General features: G+C 43.4%; 1 protein-coding gene across 3 annotated transcripts in view; it reads right to left on the reverse strand.

The window, feature by feature from the left end:
- Positions 1-4,211: 4,211 nt before the first annotated feature.
- PTPRB (protein tyrosine phosphatase receptor type B) overlaps positions 4,212-20,658 on the reverse strand; it is a 69,611-nt gene continuing 53,164 nt past the window's right edge. For 2 of the 3 annotated variants that reach the window (XM_075746707.1, XM_075746718.1), the window contains 11 exons: positions 19,323-19,406; positions 19,188-19,205; positions 19,000-19,081; positions 18,450-18,540; positions 17,157-17,233; positions 16,210-16,344; positions 14,988-15,110; positions 14,610-14,773; positions 13,263-13,398; positions 10,010-10,130; positions 4,212-8,951 (listed from right to left, as the gene is read on the reverse strand). In XM_075746707.1, coding sequence (XP_075602822.1) covers positions 8,929-8,951; positions 10,010-10,130; positions 13,263-13,398; positions 14,610-14,773; positions 14,988-15,110; positions 16,210-16,344; positions 17,157-17,233; positions 18,450-18,540; positions 19,000-19,081; positions 19,188-19,205; positions 19,323-19,406 — 1,054 coding nt within the window. In that variant the 3' untranslated portion in view covers positions 4,212-8,928. Of the gene's footprint in view, positions 8,952-10,009; positions 10,131-13,262; positions 13,399-14,609; positions 14,774-14,987; positions 15,111-16,209; positions 16,345-17,156; positions 17,234-18,449; positions 18,541-18,999; positions 19,206-19,322; positions 19,407-20,658 lie in introns of those variants that run through there. The other variant, XM_075746700.1, reaches the window with a different exon arrangement.

Here is a 20,658-nt window from a genome sequence, read left to right on the forward strand (position 1 = left end):
GTGTGGCAAGACCAGCAAATGGATTTGAAGTATATCCCCACCTCTATTGACATACGTGTGTGTGTGTGTGTCTATGCCAAGGACAGGGAGAATTTCTAAAGGAGTCGGTATTCCCTGCTGATTTCTTCATGCTTGTAGACTAATGCAGAGATCTAGTGCTAGTGTCCTGTCGAGACAGTTGCTTTCCCCTCTGAAGAGGCCTCTGGCACTATTTTCCCCAGCACTTTGTTATTCTGATGATTACTGATAGCACTTCAGCTGCAGATTTCTCATGCTCACCAGTGGCAGACTGAACTAGTGTGAGAACTGGGCTTGGGTCTTAGTTTAGTGGCAGAGTGTGGCTCCAAAGGGCATGGCTTAAGTTCAGAGCTTTGCTCCAAAACCGCAGAGCAGCTCCTGCAGAGCTGTGAGGGTCTGAAGCCCTCAAGGAACCCCCAGGACCACCCCATTGTGCAGGGTGAAGTAGCCCAACTCTTAGTTCATCCCCAAATGTGACTAGGGTAGAGGGATAGTAAGCAGTTCATTTAAGCCCATGGATGTCTACATTAGGCACTGTACAAGTCTACTAAGATGCCTGCTTTGTCAGTGTAACCGTTTTCTGTGTCTGATGGGAGACATACTTCTGGGGTATGGTTCTTCTGACCCTCTTTGGTTGCCTGGGGATAAGAACCCATAAGGGCAGGTTGGGATGATTACCCCAGACAGTCATCTCTCTGCTGGAAATGTTTGTGTGTGATCAGATGGAAACACTCCTGGTGTTTGCTCTTTGTCCACAGTCAATGAGGTTCTCCAGAAGGCACTTGAGACCTGAAATGCCAGAGCTGACTGCCACAACAGGTTTGAGGAGATGGAGGGAGCCTGGGTTAGGCAGTGGCTTGGTCAGTGCCTCTTGAGTGCAGCCTGTGTATGGCAGGTGTAAGTCAATGGTATCTTGGTGCCTGGCTCCCACATCCAACGGGCAAAGTGATCATTTCTGAGCTGATGGAAATGCTACAGCTCCACTAGAAGCAGAGACAAGGACTTACTGAATGTATGTTGTTCTCCACAAGAAGGAAGGACTAGACCAAAGCCAAATTTATGCTCCTGATAACCCACCAAAGGGTTTTTATGGAGATGTTATGTTAGCCCTATCATCAGCTTTCTCCTGCCCAGGTTTTGGACCTATGCAGGAGGGTGCACTTGGCCTTCGTTCAGCAAAACATGTCTGGTTTTAAGGCCTGGTGCAAACTAGCCCAGCCAAGTATGTAGAAAAAGCATCCATGAGAGCCAGCATGTAAAACAGGGCTGCCGTGAGATGCTTCCCCCCAGGAGAGGCTCACTCAGCTCACCCCTTTCTATCTGTGCTCCATCTTTTGGAGAGGATAGTGGCATGGGTGAAGATTTGTGGCAGCAAAAATATCTGGTTTCAGGCCCATTCTTGTCCTAAAAGGATTCAAATTGCAGGTCTCAGGTGGCACCTGATGACCAGGTTGTGTGGCCTCAGTGCTGCAGGGAGAGCAGGAAAACTCTGCCTTTACCCTCAGTAAGAGGTAGCTGCTCTCCACTATTGATTTGGCACATAAACAGGCCTGGGTGCTTGAACACCAAAGACAAGCAAGGACACGGCATGTAATTTGGCAGGGATATTGGCATGAGCGTGGGGAAGGCCATGTACAAAAATGTCTGGCCCAGCCGCTGCAGCACTTGCCAGTGACGCTCGGTGCCCAGCATTTGGCTGCTGCCCAAGGCCATGGCTGTCACCCTCTCAGCCTGGCTCTTGGCAGCAGTCTCATGCTCTCGGCCCTTGTACAGCACGGAGTGCCCCCATGGGAGGGGCGGCAGTGGTTGTACAGCACTGGTGGCTGGCCAACCTGGCGAATCCCCATCATGTGCCTCTGCAGCCCACCCCCATGTGCCATGGCCCCATAGCTCCGTGATGGAAGGCCTCAGCATGGAGGGAAGAACTGTGGCGGTGCTGAGACCCAGCTGACTACCTCATAGTCTCCTTTCTTTGACCCCTGAAGCAGTGTGTGCCCGTCTGGAGCATCTCCGGTGGCCAGGACATGCTCCTGCCACCCTTTCTAGCTGGGAATTTGGGTCAGGAGGGGTGCGGAGGGCAGCCTGCAGCTGGGCTTGGCGTGGACCCTTCTGGTGCTGATGGTGGGAACCCTGCCTGGTCAGTGACAGCCCTCAGGGGGACTTTTTCCCTCTTTTAGGGGCCCCAGGACCTCTGCAACAGCAAAGCTGTAGGCGCTAAGGTAATGTTCTGCCTGGAGACTTAAAGACTTCGAGGTCTGCAAAAAGCTTTGCCCTCTCGGACCTTGGTGCCTCCACACCTGCTTGGTGCTTCTGACTACTCCAAGCTGCTGGAAGCAGGGGCCATCCCTCATCCCAAGCAAAGCTGCTTGTTGTGGCGAGGTTTCACATGACACAAATGACAGATAGCATCTAACTTGGGTATAGAGAGGACGTGGGGCACCTGCAGGATCCAGACCCCAAAAAGTGTGAGGCACATATGCCTGGTCCTGCACACACAAGCAGCGATGAAGACCCCAGGGTTGTTTGTGCCTGAAGATCCTCACCTGCTAACACTGCTGGGTCCTGCTCTGCCCTGCACACTCCTGGACGTGCGCGCCCCACATGGCTGCATGCCCAGCAAGCAGAGATGGCACCCTACAGCCGCTGTGTGATGGAAACCAGCAGATCAATTCAAAGGGGCGGCCATCAGGGGCTCAGAGATTGATACAGCCCAGCCACCATGCAGTGACCACGGCATCACTGCCGCCTCTCTCCCGGCAATCGGGCGGCCATGCATGGCCTGTCGGCAGCTGCTGCAGAGCATGTCCCCCAGCCCCACGCATCACTGATCCCGAGAACAGGAAGAGCAGGTCTGGCTTTTGCAACTCCTCCAAAACGTCATTTTCCAGAAATTAATTGGTATACTGGTTTACTTTTTTTTTTTTTTCTTCTTTTGTTGCTGCTGGCAGTTTTTGAACAGGTCAGGACTGGTATTGTACCTGAGTGATGTGCAGAGGCTTTGTTAGTAACACTCAAACTTTTCATTTGTGGTATTTGCTGACATATCGGTATCGCCACGTCGTGCCTGCCATAAGACGTCTGACACCAGCAGCTATTTCCGGGGCTTAAGAATCCAGCTGATAGCAAAGGCTGGCACTAGCAGAACAAGGAAATTATTATCTAGCACTGGTACAGGAAATGACTTACCAGACGAAACAGCCAGCTCGCAGGTGTGAAGCCCAGGTAAAAATTGGGTCCATTTTGTAAAAATAACAAGTTAAAAACTTGATTCTGGCAATATTTTAACAGGAACCAACCACTGTGTTCTTGCCAAACTAGAAGAGACCCTCTGTGTTTCCGTTTCCTTGCTGTACCTTGTAAAGACATTTGTATTTCTTCTTGTCTGCAATGCTGGACATGTTTCTCCTGTGTGGAGATATTAATTGTACATCATTTTATCTTTATTACTGCTCTTTTGTGTTGGCTTCAGGACAGAGTGTGGCTCAGAGGTAAGCTTTTACATCACAAAGAGAAAATCCAACTCCTCCCTCAGCCTTCAGTACCTAGCCCCTCAGCAAATAGCTCACAGTACAAAATATAAGCTAATAAACCATTCTTTCTTTTAAATTAACAGGATTAGCTTATCCTGAACACTTCTGATGACAAATAAGGAATAACCGAGGCACGGAGTGTTGGCAATAAGCACACTACTACCAAGCACCCGGAACACACAAGAATTCTAATGGGTTTTAAGCATTGTGGAGAGTGAGAGGGGAAAAAAATGTATTTGTTCAAAAGCACAGTTCGTATCTTCGGGTGGTAGGCAGTGATGGATCTCCAGCGCGGTGTTAATTGGTGCAACGGCCTGGTGAAATGTCTCTGAAATAACAGGCACTTGAGTTGAGGATGCACTGTTGTTTCAAATACCCATTACGTAACCCAGACAGTATTTGGTTTATTAAAGGAGGAGGGCAGAGAACCGGGGAGCCGAAGGGAATGACGTTATCTTTCTGCACGGGCACTAATCCGGCCAGCAGGCAACAGCAGAGCCCCCTTTCCCAACAGGCTGAGGCTGCTGATGAATTTAATGTTCTCTGAAGACTGTCTCACTTGAAATCAAACTCACTTATATGACCTTTTCTCTGAGCAGCAGGACAACAAAATCCATAATGCAAAGGCAGTTAAACAGAAGATGAAGATGCAATTTTTTTTAAAATGAATGTTTTATTCATGAACTATTTATAAAAATGTGTAAAATACACTCAAATATATTTGATTTGTTGACTGTAGCTAAAAATATAAAAATATACTTAAGAAATGCATAAATTAAATTGACAATAGTGGCACAATTCTGTGTTCACCCAGTGTTTGTTAGGAACACAAATATAAGTAATTATATAGCATATGAGAATGGAATATGTGCTGAAGATGTTTTTCAGCCACTTTACTCCAGGCACTGGCAAAGTATTTATGGCTAGCCACATTTAAAAGTCGTGGGGTTTTTCACTATAAGATACCGCCCTGCTGTAGAGCAATATATATTTAGCTACTTAACGTTACTTACAGTATTTCTATAGCTTTTAAATAACCCAAAACCAACGAAATCATCACACATATCAATCTACCAGCATCACTGAAACTGTGTGTGCCGAAATTCCACAGTAGCTGCTAAATTTAGCTAGTCCCTAGTCTCCAGTATTTCCTGCCAGTCTTAAAAACCAAATCTGAGTCTGAACTAGCTGTTGCTCTGCGAGGTCACCGGTATCAGATCAGTTTGCTTTGGCCATGGTGGTGCTACCAACAGGTCAGGAGTTTGACTTTGTCAGCCTGAGGGACAGCAGAGGGCACAGGGTCCACAGTGAGCTGCCCAAGTACTGAGCTGCACGCTCGTCTTCTATTCAAAGTTGCAGCCTCCTGGGACTACAGGTCCCAGAGCTCACGGCTCCGGAGCTGAAACGTCTGTGACAGGGCCGTCAGGGGAGTAGTGGTTGTTCTATATTGCATTTTATTCACACAAACTGCATGTCTGAAGTACTGAAAGAAGTCTGAACAAATGTAAGCACCTGCCATGCCACTCCTTGGTAGTGAAGCCGCTGCTGCAGCAGGCTGTATCTCTGAACGTCAGATGCACTTCTCCGATCTGTGGCCCCGGGAGGAGATGCTAATATAGTGATTAGATGGTTATTTTTCTCATCCCTCTGCCCCATATATTAACTCCCAGGCTGAGGAGCACGGCTAAGCGCTCATATACTCCTATCTGTCTAGTATTTAACTTTTTGCTTTCAAAGTCAAAGTGTAAATAATTGTATACGATACATAATATAAACTTAAAGCTCACACATTTTCTTTTCTCTGTTCTACAACTGAAAGGAAATTCATAGCATATCATGGCATAAAATAATATTTTTGGCAATTTTAGGCACGTATATAAGCTGTATAAATAACTATAGCAGCAGAGAAAAATGTATAAAGTTGCACTTTTATGACATCTTCACAGTATGTCTATTTCTCTCACCCACTTTTATGTTCCACTAGTAACAAAAAATATCATTTATCAACTCCAGCTATGCAAAATCTTTTTTTTTTTTTCCTACAATCGGTAGTGGATCTTGTAATTGTATTGCACAGATTAAAAAAAAACATTTATTACAATTTTTTCATTATTAAATAACTTTCAATACAAAATTTTGAATTAACCTAAAAGCCCAACCCTGCAAGTGCTTCAGAAGCAGAATGGCATTCTTGAGGCAAGCATTCCAGTTGACTTTCATGGAAGTACTCAGGTAGCTTTGTGGACAATGCAGAGATTCACAGGACTGGGCTCCAAGTGTGCAAATCTTAGCTTATGGATCAGCGACAACACTAGCCTTGCTTTATAACATTATTATTGGGAAATGTCAAGAAGGGAATTCTGAACACCATTTGTGGACATTCAAAAGAGAAACATCCTCTTCAGCGAAGGACGTCTTTTTCCTTAAGAGCTGTCTTTGCTCGGTACAAGTCCATTCTCGTTACATTAACAACTTCCCATTGGTCCTGTTATTCAGCTTAGAGGCACAGTAAATATAATTAATTGTACTGAGAAGTAAGTGTCTTATTAACAAAATGCTACATAGATACTTTTTACTTATTCTTGGTGGATTTACACTGGTTTCATATGACCAGAATTGGCTAGAAAGCAGAACCAGAGCAATAATGTGTGTGTACAGTCTCACGCGTGACCTGTCTAGGCAGAGATGTAAAGCTGCTCAAGAACATTGTGCCAGAGTGTTTAAGGTCATCTGTCATGTTATTAAGTGATGAGGGGGAAGAGGCTTATGAACTGTGTCAATTATTAGCTGAGAGAAAAGATGTAAATAGCTGTCTGCTATGACATCGTCATTTTGGGTGCAGATTGGTGAACTCTGTAGGTGCTGAGGAAAGAGCTGACAAATAATGTTAAAGAGCAGAAAGATGTGTGTCTTTCTGAAAACGATGAACAACATGCATACATAGTATACAATCACATGTTTGCCCTCAGATCATATATTATTGAGTGAGTTCCATTTCCCTCAGCATAAAAAATGACACAGTGATATGTAGTGTGAGATAATTTATAGGGTACATTTGGTACGTCTTCACAGTGTAATTGTACTGCTGGTAACTAACGTGGCAATCTTCGTTCCTCAGCTACCGCTGCAAAAAGAAAAGGCTAAATGCAGAGCACGTAATACAACGGCAATTTCCATGATGCCCTAAGTTCAGCTGTTATTAGCAAGGTCAATGATTGATCTAAAAAGCTGCCATGCTTGTTTGTCCTTGCTTGCTAACCTACAGTCTATCTAGCAAAGGAAACAGAGAAAAAAGGGGCCTGCAGAAAATTTGCACATTTCTTTGTGGCTTTGCTTAGATTTCCCTCTGTGAAAACAGCTCTTCCTTTCTTCTTCAGATCCCACTAAGGATGGTGAATCTTGACGTTTGTGTGGGGCAAAAGAGGATGTGCAAGAGGAATGCGCAGTATTTTCATGCAGACACCTAAAAAGTTAGCCAAGCTTACATGTTCTGAGCAGCTGTGAAAGCTGATATGAAGGGTGGCTTCTGAGGCATCCGAGGATATTTGGTCAAGACAGGGTGAGAGTCCAGATGGAGTAAGAAGGAAGAAGGACTATCAAGCTGCTTCCTACTCTCTAGGAAAACCAGAGTGACACAGCTGTGCATAGTCCTGCTGGTTCTGCTTTGGAATGATTTAAGAAAACTATGTCAGAGCTGCCTTGCAAGCTTCTTAAGCCATCGTCAGGCAGGTGTTCCTACTGCAAGGAGAGTGTGGCTCCAATAAATCATGGTGAAATCACAGTAGTCTTGGCTCAGGGCCACAGCAGTTCCTCAGTTAGGCACTTAGGTGTATTGGCTGGTTTTCTGGAGGCCTTCAGAAATATTTATTCCTCTCCAAAATAAAAGTGGAATTTAGGCACTTGTCTTCAGTAGCAGGCTATGTTTTCTCTAGCTAAAATGTGGGTTATAAAAGGAGAACTATCAAGCCCTTCCTTCTTTTTGTGATGGAGAACTGTGTGCTGCCTCTTCTCTATTTGTTTGAAGAGCATTTTATAAAGGCAAAGCACAGATGAACAGAGTGTTCAAATCAGTCCCTTGAATGAGAAGCCTCTTTACTGAGGAGAGAGGATGTGCCTAATCCGCTTGGCTGGGCAGGATACTTGGGGAGTGCTCTTCGATTGCACTTCTTGCTAATCACTAAATGCTTTGAGTCAGCCAATGATTAGCGCAGCCCTGCCAGCCTACATCCCCTGGTTTACCGATGAGCCTCCATCCAAGTGGAGGAGTCTTTCTATGTGGAGATGCTGGGGCCACGCTTTTCCCTTTGTGAAAGCAAGTGGCATTTGAAGAAGACCTACTTGGGCCAAGGCAGCTATGCTGCAAGCAGCTTAAGGCCGAAGCCAGTTGTGTAAACAGTGGGATATATACCTTTATCTCTTTATTTCAAAACGTTTATAATCTCTCTACTTTTTAAGCTGTCATGGTACAGTGTTGTATTTAATGAGCTAGAGAAGTTGACAAACTTCACATCCTTACAGATTTGTTAACATGAATGTCTGAGGTGTTTCCTTGAACACCTTTCTCATTACAACAGTATGCAAGTAAAAATGCACAGACACAGGCTGTGGTCTGATTCTGCTCCCTTAAACCAGTGTAAAGAAACCAGAATGTGACCTATCTCCCCTCAAAGCACGTTGGGCAGGGGGGAAAGGTCTGCTAGACTTCACTGCAGCGTGTGTTGTTTGATATTTTTCTACTATGTCACATTAGACTGAAATAGTTGCTTCTAGTGAGGTGGATCCTGTTTTGTTTGGCTGTTAATGAGTTCTGTAAAAGGTATGTCATTGTGTTATGGGTTATACTCATTTTTGTCAGATGACAAGCAGTAAGTTTAAAGTGTAGAGTAGCATTGTAATTCCTATACAGGACTACCATTCCCTTGCTTAATAGTAGCTTATTTCATCTCGCAAACACTGAACTAGTTAAAAAAAAAAAAAAAGAGGTTCTCCTTGTAGGATTTTTCGGTGTGTTACATGCCAATACATAATCTGCCCCAAATGCAGCAGTCCTGTTAGCCATACAATTTAAAATAGTTTATGTAGAACAGTTCATAAAAACTGATAAGAAAAATAATAGTATTATCTGAAGCATAACATTAATATAAACAGTACAGAAAAAATACATATTTACATAATGCCAAAATACAATTATATACATTAATATCTATTACATTTAAATTATATATCTTTTTTAAAAAATCACCAGACCAATAAATTATACACAGTGTCAATAGAAAGGTCTGGTACCTTTCTAGTGCATGAAATACATACATAAAAAAAAAACCCAGACAAAACCCCTAGTTAACAAACGTGGTCACAAAAGCAGTTGTCTGTAACATTATTAGTGCCTTGAATAAACTGCATCTGAAAGCAAGGAAAACTGAGATTAGACAAAATAAAACAACCCAGGTGGCTTCACATCCAACTCTGCCAGCTGACCACAGTGCTCTGAAAGGTGGCTGTGTGGCAGCAGTGCTGGCTGGTGACGGATGTGACAGCTAAAGAGCAGATCCTACCTCTGCTTTTCCTAGCACTCCCAACATGTGGAACCCTGGTTATTTCAGTCCTTGGTCTCCTCAAAGCCTGCTCTACCTGTTGATGACAACTCTGATTTCTATGGGCTAGGTCAAGAAAATTATTTTGATCTCTCATCACATAGCCTCAATTCCTAAAGTCCAAATTTGATTTGCTACTGAGATCCTGCTGTCAGGCTCCGAAAACTTCTACAGCCCTTAGGATCAGCTCTACCAAGTCTCTACACAGGCCACCTCTGCTTACAGCTTCTCCAGACTGGTCCTCCAGTGTCCTCCAGCCATGAGAACACGAGGTGAAGGGCAGTGCTAGTGCCAAGTTTGCTACTCCTGCAATTCTCATCGTCAAGGGACTGTATACAGACTAGGAAAAAAAGCCTACAAGGATGGAGAGTTGGGGAAGAAAGAGCACGTCCTCGGACATGTACATTATCCAGCCAAGGCAGATGGGAAGTCTCCTGAGGCTGCCTACATGGTCAACAGCAAATGCGGGCAATTCAGGACAGAAATTGAACTCCATGAACGACAGAAGAGCCCAGTGAGCCCAGCCAGTGGCCTCAATGTACTTGAAAGTGCATGGTGTAAACACTGGTGAGGTAAAGGAGGAAGCCAGTATCATGATAGGGAAGGGGTTCAGTTCCCCCAACAGCACAGGAGTCATGAAGTGTGAGACAGGGAGAGCACGAAGCTAAGGTAGGAGCAGGAAGAGATACTATAATGAGTACTAATGAAGGAAATAAAGATGCAATTGCAGAGTGACAAGAGCACAGAAGTGAAGAAATGAAAGTCCAGGAAGAGAAGAAAGGGATAGCACAACTATCCTCCCTCAACTACATTGTCAATGAGCTATTACATTTGAAACATTTTACAAGTTGATAAACTTGCACTTACCTCTGTGATATTCTGGATTCACATTTTCATATATTGGAAACAAGGGATTTTCTTGTTCACTGCGAAGTTTCCTGGCTCTTAGCACATCTCTCACACATTGATGCAGATACACATATTGACACTGCAAAAGAATTTTTTTTTAAGTCACTCCGGGAAAATTTGTAATTTAATTTTCTGTATGGTGACAAATCATTACAGGTTAACTCCCTCACACAAAATCAGGACTGGTGTTAAAAATGAAAATATACTTCTAGAATTAATCAGCTTTTCATGCTAGTAACATAGTAAACTTTTGTGATCACCTGTTTATAGAAATGCTACCAGTAAAACATAAGTCAACATAATGTGTTTTGACGGATCATGCCATGAGTGAAAGCTCTATCAACTGTAAGGTGTAATTTGACATGATGCTGTGTTGGATAGCTACTACTTCTGAATGCTTTGCAATAAAGGCTGTGTAACAGAACTAATATGTACAGGGCAGCACACAGAAGACTTTTTTTTTTTTCTGCAAAGAAATATTTTCCACAGAATTTTATCACAATATATAAATATTCCATAGCCCTTTGATGAACCCAAATTTTCTGGCAAAAGCAGTATTTTTTGATCCAATATATCTTATAAGATTGCTTCTGACTATGTGGCAAATGACAGACTGTCTTTTCTGAAGAGTGTCTTTCATAGAAGGGAGCTAAGATGACATTCACAACCAAAGCAGAGAGGGTCAGCAAGTTATTATTTACCAAACTACCTTGACAGAAGAGATAGTTAAATGCCCATGCTTTTTTAGTCTTTGTGGTTTATGAAATGGGTTATTATCATTTTTTGATTAGTGTATCATGGTACCCCAAAATTAGGCTGAGCATCTTTATATATCAACGTGTACCTTTTTAATATTACTTTATCTCAAAGACATAACTTCTCCAATAAGCATATGCATTTCCTCCCCCTACATGGTCTTTATTTATTTTTCACAAGAAATTCAACTATTGCTCTGTGATTTTTTCTCTGTGCTCTGGCTCTGGTAAAGCGAAGATGCTGGCTGCTGTCTCTGCGGAGCAGAATCCTGCACCCCACCCACCAATTAGGTGGAAAGTTGGCCAGGGCACAGAGACTTCCTTTGGCAGAGACCATTTGGGACTGAAATGGTGAACAGCTTCTCTGCCGGTGTTACAGCTGCTGTGCTGGGCCTTGTGAGCTGATGGACACAATTTTCTGTCTCTCCCCTGCATGTTTCCAGCTGCAGTCTCTTGTTTTAAACAGCTTTCAGCCAAGTCTGAAGCAGGGGCAGTGTTTTGTTGCTGCTGTTTTACAGTGACTGCATAATGTCGAGCAGGATGGTGCTGTGACCTTTGGCTGGAGCATCTCATTGCAAACTGCTATCTGCTGGCCTGTGCTCCCCAGTGGGATTTGGCTTCCACCACACCAACAGATGGGGACCTAGCTTTTATGTCAACCCCTAAACAGATTGTGAAAGCCAAGACGTGAATGATAACACAAGGAACTAGAGTCTTCACACACATCAAATGGAGTTTGTGGAGCAGATCTTTTCTTCCACCTCTCTGCACCTCCTTTATTTTTTCTTAAAAGATAATAAGATTTACTTAATTCACTGTTCATTGCAAACTTTGAATCATCATAGAACTCCAGGATAAATTTACTTAATTTTCTTGCAGAAGGATGAAAGATTATATTGCTTGTGCTCCACGCTACCTTGATGAAAGACAGTTTCAAATCAGGAATCATATACAGATGCAAGTGACAGCTCAGATTAGTAAGACTCGCTGAGAATACAGCAGCTCAGTGGCTGTGCACTGACACAGCTACATGGTCAGTCTACAAGCGTGGTGCAGCTCAAGTGGGGTGAGTAGTCGTCAGCTGCAAAAGCTTCCTGTCAACCTGTCTTTGGGATGCTGCTTGTGAATTCTTCCAGGGCAGGCCTGGTTACAACCAGGATCTGGGTAAGACTTGAGCCACTGCTGGTTTGCAGCAGAAGTGCATGTAGTGCTGGTAGTGGGAAGGTGGGATGCTCCTCACTATTGCTGTAGATATTTTGCTTAAGTCTGGCTGCCTTTTGACTTAGATGTTACGTCAAGCTCATGCCAAAGGTGGGTTTCATAACACCACCTTTAGCTGTCTATAAGCCTGGTGTCAAATTTAGGCTCTTTTTTCCTCGTCACCTCGTTACCTCATTTTCCCAGCTATGGAAAAAGAGCCACCCTCCTGAGATGCCTGTCTGCCTTTGCTGACTATGGCTGATGGGAATGTAGAAGGTGAGATGGATCTGCCTCTGAGGACACCCAGACCAGCCTGAGAATCTGTCTCCCCTCCAACAGGAGGTCTTCTGTGATTAAGATAGTTCCAGGAAATCTCTCTTTTGCATTCCCAGTTGAGCCTCTCTTTATACTCATGTGTGAATTTTACATCTATCAGGAAGTGCTCTCACTGGTATTTTAATTTCCAAATTGCAACAAAGAGCTCCATTAGTATCAAGCTACAGGCAGACCCATCAAACTTGTTCTGATTCCTCTATTAACAGTTCACAGAGAAAATGTAAAGACTGACTTCACAACTCGCCTTTATTAAATCAGCTCCTAAGTGTTTAGCTGCTATTAGTGTAAAGTGATTTTCTTGCAGTTTTAAAAGCGCAGAAAGAAATCCCAAACATCTAGTTTTTCTGCACTTCGAGAATAAATGTACTTGCTTTTGCATAGTATGTTAGGAGAATGCTGATTAACTTTCCAATAACATTAATGAAAATGGACAGAGCAGCTCAATAAAAAATGAACTGCAAAGCCACAAGGTCACAGTGCTTAGAGTTTTAAAATTATGTACATCTAATTTTCTCTGCCCTCCATTCCTTTTCCCTATTATGTCGACCTATCTGTCTAGTTTAGGCTTGTCTGCCAAACCCACGCCTGAAGGACTGTTCTCTGCTCAAAGCTCATTTACTGGACACCGCACTAACACAACAATGTGCTGTTAAACGTTTGCTGCATAACACTGCTGGGGTGATTGAGGGCCAGCGCCTATAGGGGAAATCTATACGAAGCATAGCTACCACTTGTTCTGGTTTGGACTCGTTGTATCAGAGCCAATGGAAACAATCCTGAACTAGAAATCCGCACAGAGCTGAAATATATCTAACTAGTATTTCACAGTAACTAAGTAAGTGTGAAGTGCTTTGAGAGCCTTTAAGACGAGAGACTGATGACAGCTGGTGTGGCTGTATTGTAGGCTATCCAAAACTTACCTCTGTCTGAACCATGTGAACCCGGTGAAGTCTTAGATCATGTACTGCTGCATAAATGTCGACAGTGTCCTTTGAATCCAGCTGCTGCAGAATTCGGTCCAGTGCAATGAATGTGCCAGTCCTGCCAACACCAGCACTGGAAAAGGAAACAACCCAAAAGATTTAAAAGGAGATGGATCAAAGCATTCACTATCTTCACGTGACACTTTTGTAAAGTTCATGTCTCCAGGGTGAGAAGCTCATTGTTCAAATGGCATCTCTGGGACTTTAAACACTTCATAGTGGAATTTGTTTAGGAAGGAAGAAAGGATAGCGATGGTCGAAGTATCTCTGCTACTGCCCGTACTGCATTCTGCTTTGGATTAACTCAGTCATTGAGATACACTGAGAGACTGCACCTGACTGTAACTTTTAAACCTCTTCTCTCCAGGGATGAACCAGTAGGCTTGATTCTAAAAGGTAAGTTGGCTTGTGCCTTAGGGAAGAGCAATGTAAGGCAAAGTATCCCGGAGACCCCAGTAGCTGAGATGCTGGGTGATGGGGTTTGGAGACAGGAGGCAGGGAAGAAGGGAAGCTGACCTGCCTGCAATACAGCAGACATCTGACATGTTGCAGCACGTGATGTACAGACAGACACATGCCTCAGCCCATATAATGGGTGGAAAGGTCAGATACTACATTGAGGTAGTACCAGTGAGCATATGGCTTTACCAGAAGATACACACAGCACCACACTGCACCCTCTCTCTCACTCTGCAACCCTATATTCTGCTGCAGCTGGCCAGTGGATCACAGACCAGGCAGTCCAGTTTTGCCTTTTTACATGCGTAGGGGTGGATCATGGAGCAGAGGAAAAACTGCAGCCCTATGGCTGCCATAGGTGGTACAACAGCAGAAGAGCATGAGAAGGCAGTAAGCAGAGGGAGTGTCAGTCAGAATTGGGGAAAGGATGGATCTGCCAGCTAGTCTCAACATCCACACATAGCCAGATTCACCCCTAGGTGTATCTTACCTTTTCAGAACACCCTTTGCCGATTGAGATGTTGGGCCACAACAGCAGCACACAGGCAATTCAAGAATGCAAAAGGACGTGAACAGTGGGACCTGCTGATACCTTTAGTGCTGTCCAGTGGTCCCACAGAGACACGGTGGTTCCCTAAGAATCATTTTTGGGTCATTTCCAGGGTGAGGTTGTGAGAATGCTGCTCTGATGTATATGGAAGCTTATCTATCAGCTATCTCTCAGGTTCTGTGACTGTCCATGGCCTAACAGGGATGAACATTTGGGATCTTCCCAAGGGTACACACAAAGGCTCTGTGCTGCTGACCTTTTCCTGCTGTACATACCTGCAGTGCACGATAGTTGGTCCTGTGTCTGGGGTCCTGTTGATATAATCCCTTACAGTTCTGACAAACTGGATCAGGGACTGGGTGGTCTCTGGCACACCATGATCTGGCCAGACAGTGTAGTGGAAGTGACGAATGAGCCTCGTTGAGTCAAGCTGCTCTTCCTGTCGGGATACAAAAGTGTGGGTCATCACACCAGACGAGAGAGGAGGGGACACACACAACATGCACCTTCAGAGCAAATGCTACAGCTGCCATCAGAGATGAGCGGGGCATAATACAAGTGTGCTACAGTAGAAGAAAACTTTCTAATATAGCCTTGCAGTTGTTTTTAAGTCAATTAATTAAAAAGAAAAAAAAAGATGAACACAAACATACACTGCAGATTTTAAACTCTCGTATTGTCCATTCTGGGAGCACCGACTCAGACAGCATCTCAACAATCAGGTCTCCATAGTACAAGGAATCCTGGTCAAGAGGCCAGTAGTGATCACACTTCACCTGCAGGGACACAGAAAAAGTTAAATTTAGTGTCAATAACAGCTGTAAACAATGCCTCCACCCAGCATTGGCGGCAGCAGACTTCACACCTCCTATGCCTGCGGATGAAGGAATAACGGCAGTGGCTGAATTCAGAGAGAGCTGCCACCCCCTGCCATGTCAGCTCAACAAACGGGGCCGGGGATGGGAACGGGCTAGGATGGGGCTGGGAAGTGGAAGTTCTTATCATAGATGTTTGTGATGGGGGGAATGGGAATCACTTCACTGATGCCCTCTTCTGGATGCCACAACATTTTCTGCACCAACTTTTCTCAGAGCTCTGCTTGGATGACAGCTAGGCCTCTGCTGCCTACTTCCCCACCTCTTGCTGAGATACAACAGTGGAGTCCCACTCAGAGACAGTGAGGTGCAGAAGGAGACAGGTGGCTGCCTGTCCTGCATCTGCTTTTGCTATCTCCTTAAGAAAAAAAGGTAAACTGAAAGGAAATATCCCCATATGTGCCACTTGATGATCACTACTTCAAGCTGCTTTTTACAGATCTAGTCCCTGCCTTACAAAGGGTGCAGGATGTGGTCATACTTGGGGAGGCAGATTGCTGAGACAGCTAAATAACCTACCTACACTTGCACTCAGTAAGACTGTTAAGTGCGTGAGTGGTCTCTTTGCTTGCTACATCAGGGCTTATGCATTAGAGAGAATTCCATGTATTTAATGATCAACAATTGTTCTCTAGAGCTTATATTTAAAGTAGTAGTTATTGGAGTTGATGTGATAAACAGGTATTTTTTGCTGATGGTTGTCCTTCTGCATGCTTAGGAGGATAATATTAGTACTAGTGAGCAAAGTGCTGGATTAGAGACCAGAAACACTGAGCTCTGTTCCTAACTTTAGCCTTGACATACTGCATGATCTTGGGATGGTCACTGCATCCTCACTTTACAACCTTAATCTGTCTCCAGTGTTTAGATTATGCCTCTTATCTCTTATTGTCTATCTCCTTGACTGGGGCCTTCAGCCTTAGTGTGATCCAAATAATAAGCATAAACTTTTGGTAGATGTTAAAACAGTCATTAACAATAAAGAAAAGTAACTGCTCACCCGGCCCTTCTCAACACACTGGGTTACCATAACAATATTATGAACATTTTGTTCCCATGCCATCTTCCAGAACTCATCTTTGGTACCAGGCAAAGGGCCCTGAGTCGCTATGTATTCCCTGCGGAAATTATTGCCCTGCAAGTAAAAAGAACTCCATTAGTTTCCATAAAGGCAGAAAAAAAGATCTTCTAGCAACTGTGCAAGCCATGGGGTTGCAGCCAGGGCTCTGCAGCAACAATGCCCTTGCTGGGACAATAGTTTTGAGAGCTAAATTGTTGCCTTGGACCTGGAAGCAGAAGGTTGGCTGGAGCTGAGAGAAGGAAAAGACTGCAGCAGTGTATCTAAATACTGTTCCTTTTGTGGCAGTCAAAGCTTTTCATTGTTTTATTGTGTTCAGCACAGTCTCAAGCAATTTTGGAACTACTAGGGGTTTTTGTTTTATTTACTGTTTTTAATAAGTTAGCTGAGTTCTGGCTTGAAATCTGGATTGCTAAAGCCACTGCTATTATCAATCACAACTCTCTGGCAAAGGGCATTATTTTGATCTCGGCCAGTTTCACCATCCTGCAAGATGCCAACACTGTCAGGATGAGCTACAGCTCCACAATGAGGATGCCACCTGCAGTGACAGCTACAGTTGTTGTGGACACTGTATAAAATCAGTGACCTTTAAAAATGTGTCCTTGGACAATTAGACTTGCTATCTTATATAACTATAGCAATCCAAAAGTGTTCTTAAGTGCTGGCTAAATCACTCACAGTTAACTTAATGGAAGTCAGACACAGCCTTTCAGCACACCCACAAAATGAGTTCTCAGACTTTTAGCTCAAATGAATAAATGAAGGGGGAGGGGAACCTTAAGCATCCAGCTTTATATTCAGTTTTAGATGAAGGACAAATTATCACTGGAGGGAGGACTGTAAAATACCATCCTTGAGTCACTTACCGGTATGTAGCTTGCATTAATGTAGTCTGAGCAAGGGTCATCGTCCACATTGGAAAGCTTCACTCTTGATGTATCGTCTAGGAAGAAATTGATTACAAGAGGCTTATGGCTAGGTCTTGATTTTCAGTCCCTCTCCCATTTACAGAAATGCATTTGTGAAAGGACTGGCAGCATTATTACAAGGATTTTATATGCAGGGTTAATTTAGAGGAATAACTGTTTATATTTGTACTGCCTCTTTCATGCACAAGTGCTGTGGAGTGTTCCAAAGACTAGGAGATGGATCAGTGAGAAGGAAGCAGTGAATATCCAAAAATTCCTCTGCTGAGTGGCATAGGATTTGTTATGGCAACAAAAGAGCCACAACAGCATCCTCCTTTGATCCTGACAGCAGAGTGCTGTACTAGAGAGCAGTGTCCAGCGCTGCCATTGAAAACGCAGTAGTGCTTCAGTGGCCTGCACAGCTCCTGAGCTAACATGGGCAAGCAGGCCAACCATCTTCCCCGGGACCAGTGGCATCTCCAGTACTAGAGAGAGGTACAGAGAGCCTAAGCCATCGGGTCACTGATTTGTGAGATAATGTCATGTTGGATCTCGGTCAGGTGTCATTGCTTGTACGTTGTGGGCGTGCTCCCCAGCCTGGCATGGCAGGCAGAACACAGGAGATGCTGTGAGGCTGTGCTCCAAGCACAGACCCCATCCAGCAGCAGGGCAGCATGTGGAGCAGTGAGCCATGTGGTGTTCCTCCTCGATGCACAGCATGTGTTACCTCCAAAACTAGCAGATAGGAGATTAAAGGGGGAAATTCTCAATGACAGGTCTTGCCTCAGGAGAACAGAGCTAACCTCAACATGTGTGTCTTACCACACAGAAACACACTAGCTCTACATTGTATAGTTGGTTTGCTGTGTCCTCTGAAGAAGAAAGATTTGGTAAGGTTGTCAAAAAGCACTGAATGGATGACACCCTATATGTAAACAACCCTACTGTTATTTCTACTATCCTTGTTATCAGCAGTGACTGAACACCCATAATAGCTGGAGCTTTTTCTCTCCAGACTGAATGCTAGTCATTACATCTCTAGTGTGAAATGAAATTACTGGTCTGTGTGAAACCATTCAGGGCCATACATCATCTGCCTCCAAGCACCAGAACCTGAGCTGGCAGAGGTATTTCATCTCTGACAGGAAGGAGGGAAGGGATTGGCTGCACTCTCTTTTTCACTAGGCTTGCTGAAAAGAATGAAAAATAGCTGTTGTGATGTAATATTACACAACCAAACCTAAAACTCACAGGGCAATATATTATTGTATCGATTTTTCCCTCTGTTCTCTGGCAGAAGTGCTATGTCACATGTCTGGTTTCGACCCACATCTTTTAAGTCCTGCAAAAAAAAAAGTAGGAATAAAATGTGATGTGAAAATAATTAAATAATGTGACAACACAGGGGGACACAATGCTTATCAGCTCTCAAAGGCCATGGACAGAGAATGGGTGTTTTTTTAAAAGAACAAACTGAAATTAAATAGCTAATCATACTAGTTTAAAGCAAGCACATAGCTGGCAGGTGCTTTCCATGCTTTATCACACAGATGTGCAACACAAATGAATGCTCCTGACCTCAGCCAGACAGGCATCAGGCAGGGGCTACCAAGAAGATGCAATGCCAAATGAAGAGCTGGCTTCTGCATTAGGACGAGTGGAGTTCAGGTGAGACTCTCAAACTTGTTTGGATGTGTGTGAATAAGACAAACAAATGCAGGCCTTTCTAATGCATTAACCCATTGATTCAGCCAGCTTGCCCCTTCATAACACAAGTCCTTTGCCTAGATTAGGATCCTACCTCGTATTCCTTGGACAGGAGGTAGTTGGAGTCTGCTTGAAGTTTGGTGAAGTGTGCTTCAAAATGACTGACTTTGATCGGACTAAAATATTCAACAGGAGGAAGAAAATCACAGGATGAATCACAATCATAATTTATCCAGTTGGTTATCAAGAAGCTTTTTTAGGTATTAATTTTTTTCTTTTTACCTGGAAGTTTTCCGGTTCCTAGAAATTATTTCAAAAAGAAAAAGAAACACATTATCAGTTAGTGACCAGACGTGACTGTTCATCCATGATGCCATGTTAAAATAGTACTCTTAGGAATAAAACTTTTGATTTTACCCTTTTTGCCCCAAGTTCAGATGGACTGACAGTGGCCTGTCCCTGCGAATGCTCAGCCTTGCTGTAGGTCTTTCGTGGCCATTGCTAGAATAAAAAGGAAGGTATGCTGTTTTACCATTATGTTCCGATACTGATAAAAGCTACCAATAATATAACTTACTTTATTAAGTTGGAAAAAAGGAATTTGAGAAAGTCTGTTTTGATTTGTGGCTCTGATCATGTGATATTGCTCTTAGCTGTGGCACAGAGTTTTATTTTATTTTAGTTTGGTGATAGTGACATGGAGTGTATGCATGTGCACAGGCAAGACGACTTTTTTCTTGCTCTGAAACACGCACCGCCCAGCCTGTCATTAAGGAGGGTGTCCTGTGTTAAGATGGGCCCTAAATTGGTTGAATCTCTATATGTAGAGAGGAATACGTAGGTAGATTTTCAGGCTTCTAGGACATGCCCAGGAGTAAGTGGCAGCACCACAGTGGGCTTTGGGAAAGCCACAGAAGTGATATTGACTCCACACAGTTAGTGTTGCCTTTTGTTCTTTCACTGCCATCTCCTCCTTCAACACAGCTCCCTTAGAGAACACTTTCTCTTTACGTATGATAAGGGAAAACCATACCAGTACTTGGCAGTCGTGCTGGCTACATAACTCACAAGAAACCACATTCTATCTGCAGTTTATCTATACTAAAAAAATGCAATGAGATGTGCAAGGTGGACAACACATCAATCTGCACTCCATTCATGCTCTATACTATATATCACTATGTACTGAGACGATTAGGAGTGCACAAGTCTATACATGCAAAAGCAGACTTTATTTACTATTGCTAATGATTTATGACTCTTTTTTTTTTTGGATTGCAAATAGAGGAATACACTGAATTTGTTCCTAGAGCCTAAGAACAGCATTGCTAAAGGGTAAATCCATTCTGGTTAAAAGCTACAACTAGTCAGAAAACAGGTTTTTTTCAATGTGAAATTCTGGTATCTGAAAAGAAAATTCAAAACAAAATAGACCTAATCTTGTATCAGTAAAAGAACTGAATTTCAGATTTTCAGAGTCTCCCATGTAATGGAAATATTGAAATTTTTTTTTATTTCAGAAACCACAAGGAATTTCAGATCAATAATGTCATATCTCTTTCAGTCATGCTAAATGGTTTAAATTGATAAAGCTTTTTTCAAAGTTGAGCAGATTATTGAACTTTTTAAAAACATACTTAAAATTCACTATTTAAGATTCATTTAGAATGTGAAATATACAGCTATAATCAACAAAAAAAATGAGAAGTGAAGTTTAAACTGATCTTTTGGACACTAAGGTAACGTCACACCT

This window comes from Balearica regulorum, chromosome 1, assembly GCF_011004875.1.
Source record: "Balearica regulorum gibbericeps isolate bBalReg1 chromosome 1, bBalReg1.pri, whole genome shotgun sequence".
Taxonomy (NCBI): Eukaryota; Metazoa; Chordata; class Aves; order Gruiformes; family Gruidae; genus Balearica; species Balearica regulorum.